The sequence below is a fragment of the Callorhinus ursinus genome, unplaced genomic scaffold (assembly GCF_003265705.2).
Source record: "Callorhinus ursinus isolate GAN/ISIS: 27379988/994484 unplaced genomic scaffold, GSC_fseal_2.0 scaffold9, whole genome shotgun sequence".
NCBI lineage: Eukaryota > Metazoa > Chordata > Mammalia > Carnivora > Otariidae > Callorhinus > Callorhinus ursinus.
Window position 1 is genome coordinate 7,788,089 of NW_027397071.1, and position 23,323 is coordinate 7,811,411.

At 42.5% G+C, this 23,323-nt stretch overlaps 1 protein-coding gene across 7 annotated transcripts in view; it reads right to left on the bottom strand.

Annotated features, from left to right (window-relative positions):
* Positions 1-10,231: 10,231 nt before the first annotated feature.
* RAP1A (RAP1A, member of RAS oncogene family) overlaps positions 10,232-23,323 on the bottom strand; it is a 75,026-nt gene continuing 61,934 nt past the window's right edge. For all 7 annotated transcript variants that reach the window (XM_073896146.1, XM_073896141.1, XM_073896147.1 and 4 more), the window contains 4 exons: positions 21,309-21,449; positions 19,351-19,494; positions 13,939-14,054; positions 10,232-10,921 (listed from right to left, as the gene is read on the bottom strand). In XM_073896146.1, the coding sequence (XP_073752247.1) occupies positions 13,968-14,054; positions 19,351-19,494; positions 21,309-21,449 (372 nt within the window). In that variant the 3' untranslated portion in view covers positions 10,232-10,921; positions 13,939-13,967. The remainder of the gene's footprint in view (positions 10,922-13,938; positions 14,055-19,350; positions 19,495-21,308; positions 21,450-23,323) is intronic.

Below are 23,323 nucleotides of genomic sequence, written 5' to 3' on the forward strand. Positions count from 1 at the left end.
CTGGGCTTTTTTTGTGACAGGACGGAGACTGTATTTCACTGAAGCTGAGGGGAGAGGTGAATGGGAATGCCTGGGGCCTAAGAGATGCAGGAAAAGTGTAGGGGTGGGAAGCAGCGGGATGAGGGGGAGGTAGTGGAAGTTAGCAGAGGGAAATTGACAGCTTAATTCTGCCCCTGGGGCTCATTTTATGGTTAATTAGGACATGCAAATAAGCTGGAAGCTCATTTAATACTCTCCCTGGCATGGAGCCCTGCCTCACACCTGGCCCACTTCCCTGGCAGGTACAGGGGCCCCCTGATTGGCCCAGGCATCTGCCCAGACCCCCACCTGCTTCTCTGTGGCTCTGTGGCCAGAGTGTGTCTCTAGAGGTTCCCCCACCATAAGCAGGAGCTAGAAGAGTCCTTGCTGGGCCTGCCTGGTTTCCCTCCTTTCTTTCTCTTTCCAACCCTTCAGGCCGGGGGCCCCTCTTTCACAGAGGGCCCCCCCAAGCACCTCCCCTGCACCCACTCCTCAGGTTGAGATCTGAACCCAAACTTGCCCAGAGGAATAGAGACCTGGTTTGACTGTCCCCATGACATCCCCCTTGCTCCCCCTCGGGGAGGGGGCACCCCATCTTTCCCAAGTCACACCATTTCCTACAGGGCCTTCATAAAAGCAAAAGCACAGCTTGTGACTTTGGGTAGCGGGGGCCTGTCTCCAGCTTTCAACGCACCTTGGGTCACCACCCCATCTTCTCCAACCAGAGCAGTTAAGGCACTTCTGCCAGTACAATGAAATGCGCACGGGATTAGGAGTCCAACAGGGTATGAGACCCATTTCTGGCCCTGTCAGCCTGAGTATGTCGCTTGACCTCTCTGAGCCTCATTTTCTTGTCTGACGTGGGGATAATGCAGGGCTGCTGGAGCTTTAAAGGACATAATGCACACCATGTAGAACACGGCAGAAGCTCTCTACTGGGCCACCTGACCTTCGGTTCAGGCACTAACCATGTGAACCAGAGCTAAACTGCTAGAAAATAACAAAAACTTTCACTGGGGCTTGGTTTCCTCTTCTGTTAAAAAAAATGTATACTGGCCCTATTACCTCACCAGACTGTAGCAAGGATCAGAGAAGACAACAGGTTTCTCTATTGTCTTCTATTGTCTTCTCTGCAATGTTTTTGTACATGGTAAAAATATAACCCAGGTGGGCTATTACTTGCCAAATGGCAAACAATTTACACTTTCTCATAGAGGATGATGTGTGTTGGGGGTGGAGGGTGGGTGTGGAGAGAGCAGCAGGGGGGCTGAGCGCAGAAATGGTGCTTGAGGACCCCAGTGCCTGAGGATGTGCTCCAGGGAACACTGCCACCCCTCTGTCCCTCACAGTCCCTCTGTCTCCAGCTGTCCCTCACAGTCAACCCCCGGGCCCTCACATTCCTGGCAAGGACTGGAGAGTTGAATGAGCCAAGTTCTGAAGGCTTTGAGAAGAGTCCAGCCCCTGATCTGCTCTCCGCTCTTTAAGGCTTTGGTCCCTAGAGTCCCTGCCAAGCTCCACACCGCACCCCCTACCATCCCCCCCCCCCCGTCACCCTGGGGACTAATGGCCTAAAGGTGCTAGTGGCTGTCCTGCTAGGATCCACTCCCCCCGATGGGGCTGGAGGTGCCCTGAAACCCTCTCTCACAGGAGGTCTCGGGGCTCAGATGGAGGAAGAGCCTCGTAGATCCACAGCACAGGGCAAGATAAGCACCTCAGACTGTAGTTACCCCCTTGGTACTATTTTTCTTTTTTTACTTTTATTTATTTTCAAACTATGCTTTACACCCAACGTGGGGGTTTGAACTCAGGACCCTGAGATCCAGAGTCGCAAGCTATACTGAGTGAGCCAGTCAGGCGTCCCAGACAGCAGTCACCCCCCTGGGTACTATTATTAGGATGTTCCTGCCTCCCTCTCACTTCCTCTTCCCAATCCTTAGAACAAAGACAATGAAGAGAACTCTCCCAGATTCACTCTGAATTTGACAAAGGACTTAGAACCTGCTTCTCTGCCCCTGCTCTTCAATCAGCCCGGACACGCCCTCTGCCCACCGCCTCCAAGCTTCAGGTGTACCCCCCCAAATTTTATGCTACATCCGCACACAGGGGTCACGGTGAAGTCAGCCTTGCCTGAAACTTCCCAGGGTCCACATTCTATCCCCTCCTGAGCCCTCCTCTTTCTTCTTCCCCTTCTAGGGTCCCCCCCCCCCAGGTCTCTCCAAAGTCATCTTTGTGTTTCTGGTCAGAGAGAGGCCCCTGAGGAACACTGAGGCAGGGAGCCCTCCTGGGGGTGCCTACCCCTCAACACAGTGCTTGGGGCAATCATAATCTGACAAGGGACTGCCATACTTGTTTCTGCAGCCTCTTGGCGGGTCCCGGGTGCAGGAGGGAGCAGGATCTCCAGCTCCATATACTAAGGCCTCAGGCCGCAGCTGCTGCACTCCCTGGCTTCCACTCCACAGAATCCATTCTCTCTGGATCTGCCCCTCTGGGCATGGCGCCCAAGAAGCCCGCCCCATTCCAGGGATCTAGGAATCCCTGCCAAAAATCACCTCTCGCATGCTCGGCACCTCCACCCTCTCCTGCCCATGACCCAGACTCTGGGCTGTCCTCCCTGCCCCTCTTCCTGCCCTCTCCAGTCCCAGAAAGAAGCCCCCTAGCAGCCTCCAACTGGTCAGGGAGGGGGGCTTCAGACACAGCAGATGCCACCAGCTGAGGCTACCTGGTGGCTCTCAGGGGCACTGCTTGTGGGGGGGGGGGTGTCTCCCGCCAAGGGAAGAGTCCGGTTTTGTTTTCTGGTTTCTGGCTCTGCTGTCACCCCGTCTGGCTGCTTTCCCTTTCCTCCTGTGCCTCTCCCTTAGCCCTCTTCCTCTTCTCCTCCTGACTGGAGGCTGCATCTGCAAGGAAATGCTGCCCGCCAGCACAGGGAGAGGGGAAGGAAATGTCTTCAAGGTACTGTGACTTCATCCTCACCTGGCCTCACTGTTCTAGAGGTCTGGAGGCCCAGCCCTGCCCACTCAGACCCCGGGGGACTTGCTTCTTTATCCTCCAGGCAGCTGTGTTACTGAGCGCTCCAAGCGTGGGCTCTTTGCCTCTAGGTCTTTCCATGGGCTGTTCTCGCAGAGTCCAGGTTCCTCAAGGCCCCAGACTGGCTTTTTACTCAGCTTTCACTGCAGTTTAAAGGGCACCTCCTCTGAGAAGCCCTCCCCAGGGGCCTCACCTGTGCCCGTATACCCAACCACAGGACCTACTTTGAAATTGCTCCCGTGCATGTTCATCTAGATCGTGAGCCCTTCCGGGGTGGCAAGTACTCATTATGCATTTCTGTATCTTGGTGTGACTGTGACCTCTCGTCGTCGTCACAGTGAGCCCTCCGCCGAGCCCGGCTCCTGCGTCAGGAAGGCCAGCGGTCAAGGCCTCCTCAGCTGCTCCCAAGGCCCACTTTCAGGACAGCTGACAAGCTCCTTCCTGGCCCCGTCTCCAAGCTGTGGTGCGGTCCCCTCTGTGCCACCTGGTACTTTGGCTTACTCCACCCTCGCTTCCCAGGCCAGTTCTGTTCTCCTGCAGGCTGCCTGGGGGCCCCAGTGTCCTTGGGCCGCCCAGAGCTCGGGCCCTTTGTATGGCCACCACAGCCGCTTCTCTCCCAGGCCGGATCCGTCCCAAATGGGTCCCCATTTCCAGCCCAGAGGACATTGCTTTTACCCCAGCCTCCAAACTGTCCCCCTTTCTGCCTGCGCCCTCTACACCAGTCTTGCTGACCTGGCTCATCTCCTTGTCCATTCTGGCAACGACCTCTGGCCCCGGACTTACTCTCCCTGAGGAGTTTTTCCTAACCTGTCTTGCCAGGGATCCCCACCCCTCCTGGGGACATTGAGTCTGCTAGATTCTCCTTCCCCTATTGTGATTATGGAGGGTCAGGCAGGGCGGGGCAACGGGGAAGGAAGTTGAGAGTTGGGTGTTTGGGCTTCCCTACCTCCAGCCCCGCTACTGGCCACACTCCAGGCATTGTCTCGGGGGGGGGGGGGGGGAGGGCTGAGTAGCCCACAGGCCGCATTTGTATAAAGTGGTGGGAAGGGGGAGGATGTCAGGCATGTTTTTTTTTTTAAAGCAAAAAAACCCAACAGAGATTCTTCCCAATGGGCCAAGTGCAGCACCTGAAATCCCTACATGGACTCAGGCTGGGAACGTGGGTCCAGAAGGGCCGGCAGGCCTGCGAGCACTCGCTCGAAGCCTGCCACGCGCACCGCCACAGCGCAGGGGCGGCCGGGGGAGCCTGCTCATTACCACAGGGAGCACTGGGCCAGACTGACTTAGGCAGGTCTTAGAATCCCTGGTCTGAGGTTCCAAGCATCTGTTGAGATAAGTCCATTTATATAGCAGAAAATAAGGGGGTAGGCTCTGCATCCGAGATTTCATGGGCCCAAAGAATTCCAAATCCTCTGGCCTTGGCTTCAGGACCCTGCTGGGAGTTCGGGGATCGAGTACCTTTAAACTTCTCCATTAAAGGTATCCTTTCCCAGGAAAGGCAGAGCTCAAGAGCCTGTCCCACAATTCCATGCCCTAATTTTCCCAACTGGGAAGGCTGCGTGCTTAGCATCGCCTTAATCCCGGCAGCCCCTTCAAACTGCTTAACCCACCCAACTGGGGACACTGGTGATGCGACAGGGGCTACAGTGTGGCCTGTGCCTTCCCTCTCACCCACAAGGGAAGGCCTGGATGACGGGACCTTGGTGGGGAGGCTCGCAGCTACCCAACAGTGAATTCAGGAAAAGAGCCCCCTTCCTAGTGACTTCCCAATCACTGGTGGGTGCCGAGGCAAGGGCTGGGAGGGCGAGAGGCTGCGGTCTCCCACTGTGAGCTAACAGCAGGGGGAGGAGAACTTAGGAGGGTGTGAGGGTGGAAGCCAGAGTTGCTGCATGCCCCCCAAGGTGCCAAAAGGCCTAAGGGGAGCAGAATCGTGTCAGGTAGAGTGGAGCAGCAGAGTTAATAAAGGAGATTTTTCTCTTCAATCCGAGTATCTTTGCCTGCCAGAGTATTAATGCTGGTTCCCTTCTAAACTGAGCTTTTGTTTGCGAATGATCACGACCACATGACTGAGACCAGCTTCATTCGAGAAAGGAGGGAAATGGAAGTGAGAAATGCAGACTGGAAAGACCATTCGTCCATGGGGTCACCCTTGCCACCCTGGCGTTTTGATCCAGATCCCTTCTGAAATTTCCCCATCCCCCCTTCTCCGTGGCCCCCAGATGAGCACCAGGCCCTATTTTCCTAGCTCACCCTACCGGAAGGTCACCTTCTCGTTTAAAGCCTGCCACAATATGGCTCCACCCTACTCCCTAGCCCATTGCTTCCACATTACTGCCAACTTCTTGCTCCCGTTTCCTGCAACTCTGTGACACTCTCCCCCATGCTCATCTATTAAAATTCTACCCTTTAAGGCCAGTTCAAACTCCCCTCCCTGAAGCATTTCGGCTCTCCCAGAACAGAAAGCATCAGTCCCTTCTCTCTCCTACTACTCAGCCGAACACTTCTTTATGGTACTTTTTATTAGTTCTTTGTGCCCTTCCAGCTTCTACAATCCCATCCTTTCTTCCCACCTCCAGGCTTGCCCACGCTCCTATCTGGCTCAGCCCCTTTACTTGTATGCTAGATTCCGTCCATGTAGCCTACGCAGTTTTGCTCCTCAGTGGGCCACTCCTATTAGTGCACCAACATGTGCTGTGGCAACCGTCTTAACAGAGCAGTCCACACCTGACTTCTCCATCTACAATCAACACTAGTGGTCCTATTCAGCTCCACGTTCTTAAACATTCAGTGTGAACCTCCTGGCCAGGTCTCTTCGTCTGAATGCCAGACACCTATCCAACTGCCTACAGTGCAACTCGAGAATCTGACCCATTCCCAACACTTTGTTCAAAATGGAACTCCCAAACCTGCTCCTGCCACAATTTTCACTATCTTGATTATTGGCAAGAAATCTTGGGGGTCATCCTTGACTCCTCTTTCTCTCACACTGCACTTGAGTCAGGATGTCCTGCCGGCTCCACTTTCTCCTAACTGGTCTCCACAGGCTATTCTCAACCAGCAGCCAGAGTGTCCTGATGAGAGGCTTTTAGATCACGCTCTCTACAGCCTTTGCTGAAGTCCCTTCTGTGGACCCCACGCAGCCAATGCTTGAACTGTACTTGAACATGTAGGCACACGTCCATCTCATGGCATCTGCAGACCCTTCCCAATGCGCTGAAGGCCCTTCTTTCCCCCACACAGTTGCATGGCTGCACATTTCAAACATTTACACAAACAGCAACTTCAGCAAGGATATAAACCTTCAGCCCACCACCACATTCTCTCCGCCCAGCACTCCTAGCCTTTTAACTCTTCTCCACAGCACTCCTCACTGCATACGTACACACACACACACACATTTTTCTGCCTCCTGCCAAAGATTCCTCGAGGGAAAAGATTTTGTTTTGTATTATTCACTGCTGTATTCCCAACATGCAGATCAGCACCTGGCATAGAGTAGAAGCAACCATTTGCTGATAGGCCCCTAAGGATCATCTGCTTTATATGCCCTACAAGAATTTTTACACACTTAAAAGCAAGCGCAAGAACTTGCACATGGTTAAACTTTACCAAAAAAATACCCTGAAAACAACAGCTCAAAATAAGAGTCACATCACTGCTTAAAACGGGAAGGTTTATTAAGGTTTTTCCTCAAGAGGAACAGCCAAGCCCATGCTTCTTAAGAGAAGCAATTAGCAGGAAATGTATGTCACACCTTGAGCCCAGAATCACAGGAGGCTTCTTCTTAAAAAGCCAGAGCTATATCCCCCAATTCCCTTTTAAAGCTCTTCTTAATGTCTGCAAAACAATCGATGTCGCCTTCCCAGAAAACAGAACTAGGCATCCAGTTCAAAGTCTCCAGCTGTTCTCAACAAGCAAATTTTAGTAAGACATGGCATTAAATAAATGGACTGTGCATTCAGCAAACCCAAGATGAAACTACAATTAAAAAAAAACTTCATATTCAATGTAATATCTGTACTACATTTTCAAGAATAACTTGCATTTTTTACATTTTTGGGGAACAGAAATACTAAAAGCTTGGTGGCTGGACTACCTCAAAGCTCACATTCATTTCCTTCCCTGCACAAGATGGGCTTTTTCCAGGTCCTGGACAAGCACCCAAACCACTCTACCCTTTTAAGTTTGGAGCTGAGTCAAGATGGGCTATTTCAATACACATTTAAGTAGCACCTTAAATAAGTACAAGACCCAAATAAAACAAAAGGTTATTATTACAAGCTATTTTCTTCCTCCAAATACCAATTTCTTCACACGCTGGTTTCACTACACACATATAATTTTTAAGAGCATATTTTAGGTCTTCTAGCATTCTACTGTGACTGCATAACAAGGAAAAAACTGAGGTAATCTTTCTTTCTGTCCCTCAGTCCTAAAAACAAAAACCAGATATATGAACTGACAAATATATGTGTACCTAATGAGGAAAATGAGGCAAAATATTTGAACTCGGGCAGGTCCAGATAACGGAGAACGTTCCTATATAGAGAAAAATAGCTCCAGACCAAGTAGCCTGTCTTAATAATGCTGGTAATAAAACAGATCAGTACCTTCCCAAAGATTAATTTTTCCCAAGTACATTCTAACTTCAAAGAAACAGGCTGTTTCACTGAGGGGTAAAAGGCGGTCAGTTATGATGGCAGATCAAGATGCCAAAGAGAGATTACTTCAAAGCTGTAGGGGAAAGAGAATAACATACCAACACCCATATTTCTCCAAACATTCCTGAGAACTCTGTGACCAGTTTAATAAATTACAGCATTTTCATATCTTTGATGAATTTCTTACATATCTTTCCTGCCCGGTAGATTGGAATTCTTGAGGAAAGGCCTTTATGCCTCTTTGTGAAGCAAGCAGTGTTTATTTACAAGAACAGATGGACTGAATTCATACTGTTCATGCAAGGCTTGTAGAAGTATTTAACTGATACTGAAGCTCCCCCTGGTGGAGGGTAAAATGATAGATTATGTATTTACTGTTTATTTTTATTTTTTTTTTTATTTTATTTTTTTTAAAGATTTTATTTATCTATTCACGAGAGACAGAGAGAGAGAGAGAGGCAGAGGGAGAAGCAGGCTCCCAAGGAGCAGGGAGCCCGATGCGGGACTTGATCCCAGGACTCTGGGATCATGACCTGAGCCGAAGGCAGACGCTTAACCATCTGAGCCACCCAGGCGCCCTACTGTTAATTTTTAAAACTAGATTGTTTGGGGGCACTAGTAAGCTATTAAAATCATTTGTGTTTTAATGGGGAAAAAATTATCAACTATGATATCAAGCCTCCTTTAAATGATATGTTACTTATCTGGCCAAAGGCGTTCTACTTTAAAGAGTCACAAATATGAACATGGGGTCAGTTCTTGGATATTTATCATATGAAATTCATATATAATATATTTGAGGGCTTTTTTACTTTTCAGCTACAAAAAATACATCAAATACATCTTATTTTTGGGCACCCTCCCCTCTGAAACCAAGACTACAGAGTCCACAGGGACAAGATGAAAGCACACCTATCTTCCTTTCTGACAGGCTACCCTTCCGCCTCACTCAGCACGGCAGATTTCCTCGCGGATAGTAATGCATCTCCCTGACTTCAGTGGGTCCTGCTCTGCATGCTGCTGTGTGCACCGGGGCACGTCTCTTCACAGTCCTATTGGATCCCAAGTGGACTGTGTAAGATATGACCAAGGAATCCAGCACTGTCATCTTTCTCTCCCATGTTCTAAAACGGAGGGCAAACTGATGCTATTAGTCCAGCAGATGGGAGTTACTCTTAATGATTTCTTATCTATCTGGCAAATAACCATACAACCTATGTAACAGGTAATATTTAGCAATTTTTACTTACGTGTGAGATGTTTGTCTATAATTTTAAGTCCAAAGGCATGTCTGAGAGGTGAGTTTTCAAGCAGAATGGCTGTAGAGGACCTTAAAATATGCCACCTTGACCTGGACAGACTGGCCCAAATGCTTCACTTATTTATTTTTAATTTATTGCATTTATTAGATTTTTGGCCCCTCAATCCCAGACATCTGTGTAACTGGATCAGTTGAAGGAAAGTATTAGTTAACTACATTTATTAGAAACTCAAAAGAATACAATTTCCAATTTTTTTTTTTTTTTTACAATATTTTAACATTTTCTCAGGTTGGTCAGAGCTTACATTTGAAATCTTATTCCTAAATCTCAATTTAGTCACCGATGGCCTGACCACATTCCTGGAAAGTCTCAGCAAGGCATGAACGCTACTTCATACCTAGTTGCAACGAGACAGTATCTAGATCCCTGAGCAGCGATGTAGACTTTCTAGGACTAGTCTCCTCCTCAGTATTCGGGGACAAGGCACAGGGTTTTCTCAGCTTGTTTCTTGCCTTCGCCAGCACTTAACTGGCCGACAAGCTGTTTTGCTCTACCTCTGTGGAGAACACGTAAGCCGTATCGATACCCTAGATCCATGTCCTCATTAAGCGTCATTTTCGTACAAACAGAAACAACTGGGAAGGTAAAGAAAAGCACCACTATATAGCCAGCTAAAATTTTAACTTGGCGATCTTTTCCATTCTCTGACGACCACACTACTTCATATACAGTCGAAGCAAAAGCAACTGACACATTCTCCATATGCGTTTTCACTTTTCCCCACTTCTCTCAAATTCTTCAATCTATTATAAAGCAAATTTGAAAATTTTTACATAACATTTCATTGGTGGGCTTATACCCAACCTATTAACGATGACAAAAGGATTCCCTTGATGGAATTACAAGCTGTGGAAGATCTGAAATAGTAAAGTTAACCCCTGATACAGTATTAAACTTATTTTTACATATAAAAATAATACACAGTGGGATATTTTATTCAATAAGATACAATCTTTAAGATCAAGAGAGAATATACAAAACTAATCTATGTAGTCCGATGTAGTTTGCTGTATAGTAGGAATAAATACATCTAGAACAGAAAGTGTGAGGTCTGTTCTTAGAGAAATTACCAATGACTTAGGGGTTTAAAGCCAAGTGTTCTGTAGGTACAGGCAGAAAGGAGCTACTGTTGCACTTAAAACAATGTGGCCATTATAAAATAAAAGTCTTAAATCTATAAACAATAACAAAAACACACAAACCAAATGAAAATGTACTAAAATTTAATCATCCATAAAAGCTGTAATTTAATCTGACAGTAAAACACAAGAAGCAATATTAGAGTTGGTTTAGTATATTATATATTTTAGCTTTGAAAGCCATAGAAATCAGTTATCCCAGTTTTTTTCCTATAAAAGACCCATTTTTCCAAAGCATTATGCACAATTTTAATTAGAATATAATGACAGAATGATATTTCATAATTTTTAAATATAAAATGAAGTCAATGACTCAAAAAGTTATCTGCTGCAATGAATTTGAGGGGAAATTTCATAATCTATATCATTACAGATATAAAGTATAATGGTTCAACTTTGAGTTCTTGACAGGGAGGAATCATGATAAAAAGGTCAGTATGAAATCATCTGATTATACTAGCAATACCTAACATTTGAAATGCATCCATGCTCTTTTGTATGATCATATTAGAGTCAAGTATATTTATTTTTCACATCTGTTATAACTGCTATTGCAAAGGAGAAATACTATTGTCTTATTTTCCAAGAGATATACACAGAGCAATTTTTTTTTTTCTCCAGGGAATTTGTGCAAACCAATATAAGATTTAAATTCTTCACATAATATATAAAACAGGAGAAGCCTCTTCAGATTTAATTTTTGAAGTCTGGAATGCTGGCACTTCCCAATTAGGCAACAGTTCTTCATTCCTGTAATCTAGAACATTGAATATATATTTATATTTATATATAGATATAAAATATATACACACACACATATATGGTTAATCTCTTGGTGTCAGAAGATGGTAGTGAACAAGGAGATACTCAATCATATACAAAGAAACATATCGGCTGAGTGTTACTAGACAACTAAATTACACTAAACAGCTACAGTAACAGGGCTATTTTAAACTCCTTTAGAAAATGTTTAAAAAATAGTTTTATTAGTTTCACAATCTGACAGTCCTGTCTGTAAAAAGGAAAACAGTAATTATTTCTATCTCATCATCATCTTATTTTTCCAAAAAGGAAATGATACCTGTGCGTAAAATTTCTTTATCCAACCATTTCAGGACTACAGGATATTAGGATTACCACTTTTTGAAAGATTTTATTTATTTAATTGAGAGAGAGAGAGAGAGAGCACAAGTGGGGGGAGGGGGAGGGGAGAAAGAGAGAATCTCTTAAGTATCCTCCGAGCTGAGCACAGTGCCTGATACAGGGCTCGTTGGGGGGCTCGATCTCGTGACCCTGAGATCATGACCTGAGCCGAAACCAAGAGTCAGACGCTTAACCACCTGAGCCATGCAGGCGCCCCTAGGATTACCACTTCTAATACAGGTTAGGACCAGAAAAGATGACACAGAAAGAGCTGACCCCCATATGCAAGGGCAGAAGAATCCACGTTAGTTGTATTACTCAGCAGAAAAGAATTAGGTTAAAGGAACAATTTCCTGAAGATGAATTTCTCTTCTAGTCTTTAGAAGTGGGACACACTAGAAAGAGATTAACATGTTTCAATACAATCTTACTTAAAGGGTAGGGTCAGATACACTGCCCTCAAGGTTCATGTACTCTTACTAAAAACATATATAGCTACTTAAATTTACCCCGTATCTCGGTACTTTTCAAGTGGGATCAAAATGGCACTTCCAGTCTATAATCACTCTGTGATTTCTTTGCTTTGCCAAGTATTCTGACTGCTAATTGACCCGTTATTTGGTATTTCCAGACATCCACAGAGATCTCAGGTGACTTATTAAATATATTGTTAGGCTGACTTACATATCAGAGCCTAAGAATTTATACAACCAGGATGAAAGTCTTATTTCTAGATGTAGGCCAAGATTTCTCTCCTCTCAGGTAAAACACAATACACTGCAGGGTGTATATGAATGAATTTTCATAACAGGCCAGAAGATGGCACCTCTTCCTTTAAACATAAGCTAAACATTTTCTAGAGAATTGGAAATTAAACTAGGTTCAGCTAAGGTAATGGCATCAACGAGACAGTCAACTACAGCTGACTTAACTTGGAGAGTTAAATGATAATAGTTCAGAACAGGAACTGAAGTACTATTTTCCTTACCTTTGCACCTTTACCTAAACAAACACACCAGCAAATTTTAACATAATCACCTTCACGGAGCTAATGATTTATAGTTACTGAATCAAGATTTCACTTAAAGCCTAAAGCAAACATTTGACCAGAAGCTGTCTTTCTTAAATCCAACCAGAGGCAACCCCATGCTGTTTTCTTCTTTCTGCCCATTTTCCTTGACCTTCGTTTAAAAGGGGGGTACAATTATTGAGTTGTTTCCCTGAAGAGAGAGATTCGTCCAAGTCTCCTAGGGAGCACATATTAGTTAATTTGGTGCTCTGGAAGAGGTAATCTGCTCGATGGACCCAAGAGACTTGCATACTTAGTGTAAGCAACTCTTAAGTGGGAACAGCAGCCTTTCCTCTGACCAAACCAAGATTAGTAATATGCACATGACCAGCACCAAATTACCTCGTAAAATAACTTCATGAAAATACTCTTACGGCATAGTTTATAGTGTTTGTGAAGATAAGCAGAAATTGTTCAAGGGATTTCATATACACAATTAGATAAAAAGAAACAAACGGTCCCACAGGGCCTGGTTTCTCACTTGATAGGTAGCTTCAATGCTGCCACTAATTTCTCTCCAATAGGTTCACTTTAACGAAAACTTAAGTGGTACTTAAAGTCAACTACTTAGAAGCCTATAGACAAAACAATTCAAAGAAGTCAACCTAGATACGAGAGGAAATGAATACCAAAACATAGCACCATATACCCAGCAGAATGGCTTGAGTTAAAAAGACTGACGATACCATCTTTGGGGAGGACATGGAACTCATAAACTGCTAGCAGGTGTGTAAACTGGTACAATTACCTTGAAAAACTTTTTAGCAGTATCTACTAAAAGCTATCCATATATATAGTGTATAGTCTGGCCATCTCATTCCTAGGTACATACCAAGTAGAAATGATGCACATGTGCATATAGACTCATGCAAGAATGCATAGAATTATCCATATTAGTTCTTGAAAAGAACCCAAATGTCCATCAGTAGCAAAACATGTAAGTCTACTGCTAGTACAGTCACGCAATGCAAATGAGCTGCCATATGCTACTGCAGTAGTAGCCTTATTAGGGTAATTCTCGAAAACATATTTTTGAGTAAAAGTCGGCAGACAGAATATCTGTTTTTGTTAAATGTTAAGTTCAAAGAGAGGCAAAACCAATTATGGTGTTAGGAATCAGGGCAGGGATTACCCTGGGGGAGGAATGACTATTATTGATACACAGAGGTGTGTTCACTTTGAAATAACACATCAAATGTGCACTTAAGCATTTTGTTTCAGATGACCCATGTTTGGCTTTAATTTGGCAGGAACTCAGGAGTGACCCTGGAAGGAATTCTACCTATTCAACCACTATTTTTGGAATACCCGTTCTGTAGCTAGCACTGGGGACACGGTGGTGAACAAAACATCTATGGTCCTTGCCCTTGGACAGCTTAGAATCTCATCTCATGGGGAGAGAGATAAATTATCAACAGATGAGCACATCTACAAGCCATGTATCACATTTACAAGACAAAGAAAGGAAATACCCTAACAGGTGGAATGGGAAGTGGCTAGAGGTGGGGAAAGCCCAAAATTAGAGCGTGAGCAAGGCGTTTGTTCTGCTTTCCAGACCTTACCTGGCTCAGAGCTGCTGCTCACTGTGGGTCTAAAGCAGAAGGCATGATTTCTTTTTAGGCTTCTTCTTTTCCACTGGTGTTTTTCTATTTATCTGTCTGACCAGGTCATAAAATATCTAAATAAAAACAAGAAAAAAAGTCTTATTCAACAAACACTTGAGATCTTGCTCCACAAAACCATCTTGGTTCTGTTAAATGTTATTCTGCTCTTGGATCTGTATTTTGCTGCTTTATTCTAACAGCAGGTTTCTCAGAAGCCCCAGGTGGTAAAGCAGGACTTACCAATTTACTGTGACGGAAATAACTTGCTCTTAGATATTCAATATAAACTTAAGAAAAAAAGTTCATAGTGAAAAACAAGATAGTGAAGTTATATTCGTCATGGACTCGTCTATGCTTCAAAACATAATTATTAAGGGAATAGTTAATGCTCAACTTGAATCTTCACATTTATTTTATTTTTAAAAACTTCAAACTTGGGCGCCCGGGTGGCTCAGTCGGTTAAGTGTCCGACTCTTGATTTCGGCTCAGGTCATGATCTCAGGGTCCTGGGATCAAGCCCCGTGACTGGCTCCCTGCTCAACGGGGAGTCTCTGTCTCCCTCTCCTTCTACCCTCCCCTGCTCTCGTGTGAACTTGCTTTCTCCCTCTTAAATAAATCTTTAAAGGAAAATAAATAAAAATAAAAACTTCAAACTTACAGAAAAGTTGCAAGAATACCAAGGACTTGTGTACATTCTTTACCCAGACTCACCAATTAGTAACATTTTGCCACGTGTACTTTATCTTTTCTCTCTAAATACACTCTTATTTTCTAAACCATCTGAGAGTAGTCTGCATACATTAATGGTTGAGTGTGTATCTCCTAAGAACAAGGATATTCTTCCATACCCATGTTACAAGTTACACAGTGAGTACATCTAAGCACTGATACGTTACTTTGTATCATCTACAGCACAGATCCCAATTTTATCAGTTATCCCAATAATGTCCTATATAGAATTCCTGCCCCGCCCCCCCAAAGGGTCCATCTAGGATCACATACTGCATTTACTTTTCTGTCACTTTAATCTTTTAAAATTTGGAACGGTTCTTTAGTCTTTGTCTTTCATGACATTGTCATTTCTGAAAATGGATGGCTAGTAACTTTATAGAATTTCCCTCAGTTTGGGTTTGTCTGATGTTTCCTCATAAGTAGATTCATGTTATATATTTTTGGCTGGACTAGGACAACCGTGTTCCCCTCAAGATACCACATGTAAAAGCAAATGATTTTTGTTTGCTGCTTTTGGTGATATTAATTTTGGCTAAACTGAAAAAGAGAAAAAGTGTGTGACCCCAATTTTAAGTAACAATCTCTGTTACTACAACTTCTGGATTCGTTTTTGATGAAAAATGCAAGGCATCAGAGACAAAAATACAATAGTACTTATTTCACAGAAGCAGATTGTTTTAATACTGATATGTTTATATGTTTCATAGTGCTAAGTATGTCCAAGTATTGGAACAATTGAACAACAGATCAGCTGAATTTGGTTCTTTGCTATGAAATGCAAATACTTACTTACTAATGACCTGAGAAGCAAATATCGCAGAATTTCTTTACTATCACTCATCTGTAATAAATAGTGCTTTGTAGAAGTGTATCAAAAGGTCCTAGCTTTTAGGGGCATTATAGGGACAAACAACAAAATCTGAATATGCACTGAACAGGGACTGTATAAATAACAATTTTCTTGATTTTAATAATTGTGGTTGTGTAAGAAAATGTCTTTGATCTAAGGATACATACACTAAATATTTAGGAGTAAAGGAGTGTGATACTTAAACACTGACAAAATATTAACTGGTGAATCTGGATGAAGAGTGAACAAATTCCACTGTTCTTACATATTTCCAGTAAGTTTTAAAAAGTAAAATATTTTTAAAATCATTTCTTGAGGATGGTGCCCAGATAAAACAACTTCTATTTATTTTTTAAAATGGTCCTAAGATTACAAGGCTAAATTATTAAAAAGAAAAGCTTTATCCCAAAGCTTTAAGTGCTTTCTGCTCCATCCTCCCCACTGCCATCTTCTTCAAACCATTTAACTTCTCTATTATCTTATTTCTAAGAAAGTTGAAAACACTGGATTTATGAACAAAACAGCAGTTTCACAACTCTGAAACTCTCTCAAGAACTTAATATGCATAAGCCACGAACAAGTTCTCTTTTGTTCCCTAGCCTTAATGCATAAGCTAGAAGATGAAAAAATAAAGGACAAACAAAAATAGTCCAAGAATCAAAACCACATATTTCTTCATGCCAGCCAGTTTTGGGTTTCTGGTACTACACTAACTGATTTTGTAGTAATATCCTCAATGACTTCTTTGGCAAACGCTGCCCACCTCACAGCAGCAGCTGGTTCAGTGATGAAGGCAAGTTCAAACTATAGTATTTGGTTAGATACGCTCAGAGGCCTCAGCCTAGGTTCTTCCTCATCTCTCTGAACTACAGAAAAATCTAAAGGGAACACAGAATAGTTTCTCAATCCCTTTGCCATTACTCAACGGAGATGTCTTGATTCCAATTATTATTCCAGCCTCAGCAAAGAACAATTAATTCTTGAGTAAGACTGATGTGATTCTGGTACTGTCAGTCCTACTTTCAAAACATAGCAAAAATGGTTTGGATAAGAGTTTAATATATATATTCTGCTACAGGTATCGGGAATTAGAGGGCTATTTAGCCAAGCAGTACGTCCCTGTGTGATCTGAAATTTCAGTCCAACAGAAATCACATGTATATTTACAAAGCATTAGCTATCTGAGGAACTATTAACTATCAAAGGAACTCTGTAGCTGGATTATCAAGCTATAGAGAAACATTAAAAGAAACTCAAATATTATACTCTAGCATAAAGTCTGTATGTCCCTTAAAAGAGTAAAGATCCTTAAATAGCTAACGTATTCCATTTTGTTTTACTGTTCTCTGTTTTTAATAAACCCTCACATCAAAGTTTAACAAGACTGCTGTGAAAATGGAGCTCTGGGGCACTGGAAACTATAACCCAGGAGGCTCAGCAAGTAGCAGGTGAGTTCTCACAAACATGTAATGCTTTTTAAAAGTAAGGAACACCTCCAGGCCATGGTGCTCACTGGACCCTGGCCCAACCCAGCCCCAGCATAGCCAAGTCCTATGAACCTGGCAGGAGGGTACCGGCAGGTACCAGTGAGGGTGAGAATAGGGACAGCAAAGAACCAGATCCCTAAGGCCAATCATCCTGCAGATGGTGACCCTGTACTACTGTTTCCCTAACCAAGCTCATGCATCAATCCTAATGCTTTTTTTCCCCAAGATTTACTTATGTACAAGACAGCGAGCATGCGAGGATGTATGAGCACCCCCCACCATGCTTTTTATCTGTTTTCTGTTTCTTTTTTTTTTTTTGAGAAAAGACTATAGTAAAACTTAAAATTTTAGGGGCGCCTGGGTGGCTCAGTTGGTTCAGCATCTGCCTTCAGCTCAGGTCATGATCCTGGGGTCCTGGGATGGAACCCCATATCAGGCTCCCGGCTCAGAGGGGAGTCTGCTTCTCCCTCTCCCGCTGTCCCCCCACCTTGTACACTCTCTCTCTCTCAAATAAATAAAGTCTTTTTTTTAAGATTTTATTTATTTGACAGAGAGAGAGACAGCGAGAAAGGGAACACAAGCGGGGGGGGGGGGAGTGGGAGAGGGAGAAGCAGGCCTCCTGTGGAGCAGGGAGCCCGATGTGGGGCTTGATCCCAGAACCCTGGGATCATGACCTAAGCCAAAGGCAGACACCAAACAACTGAGCCACCCAGGCACCCCTCAAATAAATAAAATCTTAAAAAAAAAAAAACTTAAAAATTTTATGATTAGTCACATTTTTCAAAATAACATCTATAAAACTGTAATTATACAACAGAGAAAGATGAAGCTAAAAGCGTATCATACTTCCTTTCATTTACTTGGCAGTGAAAAAGAAATGACTGTTGAAGATCTCAGTAGGACTGTTCCCCACTAGGATGCAAACTTCTCTAGGACAGGAATAGTGTCTTTCTGGATCACTGTTACCCCAGTGCCTGACACACTGCCAGACACAGAGGCACACAATAAATATTTGCTGAATAAAGTGCCAGATACTACTAGACACACAGGCATGCAATAAATATTTGCTGAATAATGAAATTTATGAATTTTTTATGTACTTATAAAAATTGGTTTATCTAAAGAAGTAAGCTTTAACATTCTTGGTTATTTGAAAACAGAGGATCTGTAGCAAGCTTAATTTTTTTGCCTATCAGATGTTTAAAGTAACTTAGTCATTTTAAAAGTCATGATCATAATATTAAGTCAAGGAAAAGTGACCTACAACCATAATATTAAGTCAAGGAAAAGTGACCTACAGACCCAAAGGCCAGAGAGGAATAGCAAACAAAAACACAGGATGCTGATAACCTAAGGCACTCATAACTCTCACCTATGTTATAAGTGAGCTAAATTGATTCATTACCTGTGACGCCACAAATGACATGCAAACTGTCAAGTGAAGACTTCTGCATTACGGGGAAAGGAAAGAAGCCTACTCTGGTTGGCTGGTTGGTGTTTTTTTTTTTTTTTTTTTAAAGCTTACGTTAAATATTTTAAAACAAACAAAAGCAAAGAGAACCTCTTGAGGTTTTGGTCGGTTGGTGGCGGCAGGTGAAGTACACGGATCTTTCAGGCATCCAGGAGGGTATTGGATTGACACCCAGGCAGCAGGCATGCTTATTAAGCATTTCCTGTCGCAGCTACGTTCTCAGGATAGTGGAAGGCTTAAGTCACAGACAAAAAAAGCCTTGGGCACCTGCTGCACCAGGTCTCAAAGAGCGGGTGAATTCCAGTTCCATGCCCATGCTCACAGATTCCTCCATCTGAGTCAGAAACCAAAGGCAGGCATGACTCAAAACACCAAATTCTATGGTATCCATGAGGTATTATCTTTCTGTATAACACAGGTTCACAAGCTAAATAACTACTTTGATTTTTGTATTTTCCTACTTGACTTTACAACCTCTTTACACACATGTGCATAGTAACTGTTACAATGCAAGGGTGACAGAACCATGTGCACACACCACCTTCTGGCATATCATTCAGAAGCTTAGCAGGACTTGAAACACATTGTTTAACTTAAACTTTCTCTTTGCCTATAAGGTAAATATCAGTGTCTGCATCACAGCCATCAAAGTGATTTTACGCAAGTGAGGGAATATGATTTCTAGGAATTACTTAGTGTTGTTCTCTGTACACTGAAAATCAAGACCACTTAGAAGAACAAAATTTTTTCTTCAGAAAATTTGGTTTTGGCTATTAACTTAAAGGTATCTAAAAAGGCACTTGTTTGTGCTGCCTAGCAGCTGTAGTTACCTCATTAACGTTGATCTTTGACTTTGCAGAAGATTCTAAAAAGGCACAGTTACACCACTGTCTTGCTAAATTCTGACCCTGTTCTTTGCCAACTACTCTCTCATCTTCCAGGTCACATTTATTGCCAACCAAAATCATTGGAACCTGTGGGAAGGAAAAAACGTAATATGAGCACTAGCATATTTGTTCCTTAGCCTCCTTTAAGTAAGCAACTACCTGTCTGTCACCAATTGAAATGTATTAGTTAGGACTATAAGCTTCACCAAGTGCTTAAAAAAATTCTGTGTATGCACAATGCGGGAAAGAAGGTAGACGGAGGGGGAAGAGACAGAAAAAATATGGAAGAGATCCTACTACGTTCATTTGCTAAATTATTTTAAGGATATAATCACATAATTCTCATGTGGACTACTACTAATAGCTGAATTCCAAGTACAAAAATCTGAAGGAAAAGGAACCTTCTGCAATGCAGAGAAGAATGTACTCACTGGGCCTAACTGTGGTTTAAGTGCTTCATCTCACAGGTCCAACAAATTCCAAAAGTAGTTGGCAAGACCAACACAGTAACAGGTTCTACTTCTATGTTTGACATTAGATCTGAAGACCAGTTTAGGTGAGATGTTAAGAAGGAATAACAGCTTAACAACAACCCACAAAATACAGCCACAAAGCAACCATGCCTTCCCTTTTTCTCCATACCAGAAACGCTGCCCCTACTTGCAATAAAACAAGTTGCTAACAAACTATATAACATCCTTAGATAAAAGGTGTCCACAGAACAAAGTCATTTGTGAGGTGATGCACACTACACACAAGAAAGGATTTAAGGGACATGGTGGATCTTGTACCTAAAATAAGCAATTATCACAAGTTAGATGAAACATACTAGACATCTACAAGTCCATCTTTTTTAGTTATGACATGAGATAAAGAGATTAACATCACCAGAATTCAGTGATTTGTATATAACTGCCTATGAAAACAGAAGTCTCTTAGATAAATTACTCATGGGAAGCAAGAGAACTATTCATTAGGTTACGCTGATCATGAGTCATATGGTAGAAATCCCTTCCGCCTACGGTATTACCCAAAGTTAAGGTCCTGAGCAGGTGCATATGTTCCCATTAATAATGAGAGAGAACACGCAAAAACAGAAAGAAAGGTACAAATGAAATTTAATATCCCAATTTATACAACTGAAAAGGAACTCTCTGTAGTTCAAAACTGAGGTAAACATGTAAAATATACATTTCATCTTTGCAAAAAGGCACAACAGCAATGATGTTATTCATCAAATAAGAATTCTGCAACAAAAATAAAATGAAAAAAATACAAAAGCCCAGTTAATTAAAATCTTCAACATAACTCAAAGCAAAAAAACTGTTCAGTACAAACTATACCAAGAGAATTTTAGAAATGGAACATACCATTATGGTTCTTACTAATGTTCTTTGAACACTGTTTCTGACATAACTACCACCTTTCAAAGCTCAATTCGAGTCCCACTTCTCCCAAGTACTCTGACTCTTCTCTCTTCCCTACTGCACTTATTAACACACAGCACAATGAGCACTTTATCATACATGCCCTCTATCTTAGCATATTAATTTGTAGGTAAATTCAGAAAGTTGTAAAAATTTTTTGATCACAGAGACACCTTTAGGTTTGTGGTAGATACCCTCCAAATCCTCTTAACAGAAAAACAAAAACACTTTTTGGCCACAGAGAGATAGCAGTATGTCTTACAGTGAGAAAAATAGGGGTGCCTGGGTGGCTCGGTCAGTTGAGCGTCTGCCTTCAGTTCAGGTCACGATCTCGGGGTCCTGGGATAGACCTCCACTCCCTGCTCAGCAGGGAGTCTGCTTTTCCCTCTCCCACTGCCTCTCCCCCTCTGCTCGTGCTCTCTTTCTCTCTCTCAAATAAATACAATCTTTAAAACAAATAGAAAAAATACTTACATCTTCTGTGTCCTTAACCCGTAAAATCTGTTCCCTCAGGTCCTGTAAGTCATTAAACGTGGACTGAGCTGTAATAGAATATACTAGTGCAAACCCTTGGCCATTCTTCATATACAAATCCCTCATCGCTGTAAATTGCTCCTATAATAAAAAATGTACAATTATAAGTATGATTTCTTGAATGTATACTGGAACAATTTACATCTGAATAATCACAAGTAAGCTACTCAATTTTTTCTTCCACGCGATCATGACCGGAAATATAAGACCTATTACACAGTTTCTAGAAACTCTGAGGTAAATGTTCTTGTTCCCTACTTATACAACTAGAAGCAATGACAATGCGCCTGGGTGGCTCAGTTGGTTAAGCGACTGCCTTCGGCTCAGGTCATGATCCTGGAGTCCCAGGATCGAGTCCCGCATCGGGCTCCCTGCTCAGCAGGGAGTCTGCTTCTCCCTCTGACCCTCTTCCCTCTCGTGCTTTCTATCTCTCATTCTCTCTCAAAGAAATAAAAATCTAAAAAAAAAAAAAAAAAAAGGAAGGGAGATCTTAACCACCTTATCATGCAATATCATGCTTTCTGTGTGGTTTAGAAAACTGTATATAATTCCTTTATACATATAGATCCTAATTAAATTATTCTGATGCTACTAAAGATGACCTCCAAGAAAGTGCTGTTAGAAAAGAGAAGCCTGAGTACTGAATCCTGAGGCCCTCCAACATTAAGGGATTGGGGAGATGAAGACAAATCAGGAAAGGAGACTTAGGAGTAACCAATGAGAGAGGGAGAAAACCAAGCAAGTGTTGATTCCTGGAAGCCAAATGAATAAAATTTTTACAGAGGACAGTGATCAACCGAGTTGGAGGTTGCTGAAAAGTCCAAGGGAGTTGAGGATACATGCAGAGGACTGATCATGAATGACAGGCCATGGACTTGAAGCCATGTGAAGAGAGGTTTAGGATATGAGGACAATCAAAAGATGGTGGGATAAATGGACCGTAGGTTCCAGTGAAGTTGAAGGTATAAAAGGAAGTGAGATGGAAAAACAAGAGGTAGAGAGTAGCATGCTTGAAAATGAGATGAAGGTGGTATCACAGTTATTGGTAATCAGATAGTCTAGGTAAGACCATGGGTGGGAATGGCTGAAGCAGTATGGAGGTCAATAAACTGGTAGGCCGAGGAAATGGATCATCTATAATATCCATATAGATTCTATTTGAATTCTAAAATCACCAAGAGTTCTGACTGAAGCAGTGATGAAGAGAGTGAGCAAAACTCTTCAAGGAGTAAGGAGTGATCTGGGACACGATTAATGAGCATCAACTACTTTCCAAGCTTTATGCAAGGCACTGGGGACAAAGACAACTAAACAGGCAATTATGACACTGTACGCTGAGCACTAGGATGGGAGAATGACAAGATATTTAAGAGCACAAAGGAAAGATCTCTACAGTAGGGAAGAACTTCCTTAATTTGGACAAGAGGAAGAACAAAAAACTCCTTCACCCTTGTGGAGGTGATGAAAGAAAAAAGTAGAAAAGTGCTCTTTAACTATTGGGGTATCTGGGAACAGAGGGGAATGACTGCTGATTCAGAGGCTAAGGAAATTAGGGGAGGTTGGATTGGCAAAAGAGGGAGATATTTTGAGTCAGCAGATATAAGAAAGATGTAGTTCTAATGATCTCAAGCTTCCTACTGGAATCAAGATCCATTTTCCCACAAAAGAATGGAAAAATATAGTATCATTAGCACTACAATTGCGCCAGTCTACTTATATGCTTTTCTCAATGACATGAAACTTTCTCATCATTTTTAAAATTATGTGGTAAATTTGTGCTAAATTTTCAACAACTTATAACATTTAAGAATACCATCCATTCTAAAGCTGAGAAATCTAATAGGTAAAGTCTATATGTACGGAGAAAAAAAGAAAAATCACTTAAGGTGTGCATTTATGGCAGTATAACAGGAAATCATCAGAAATTAATAACAAAATTATAAAGGAGATGACAA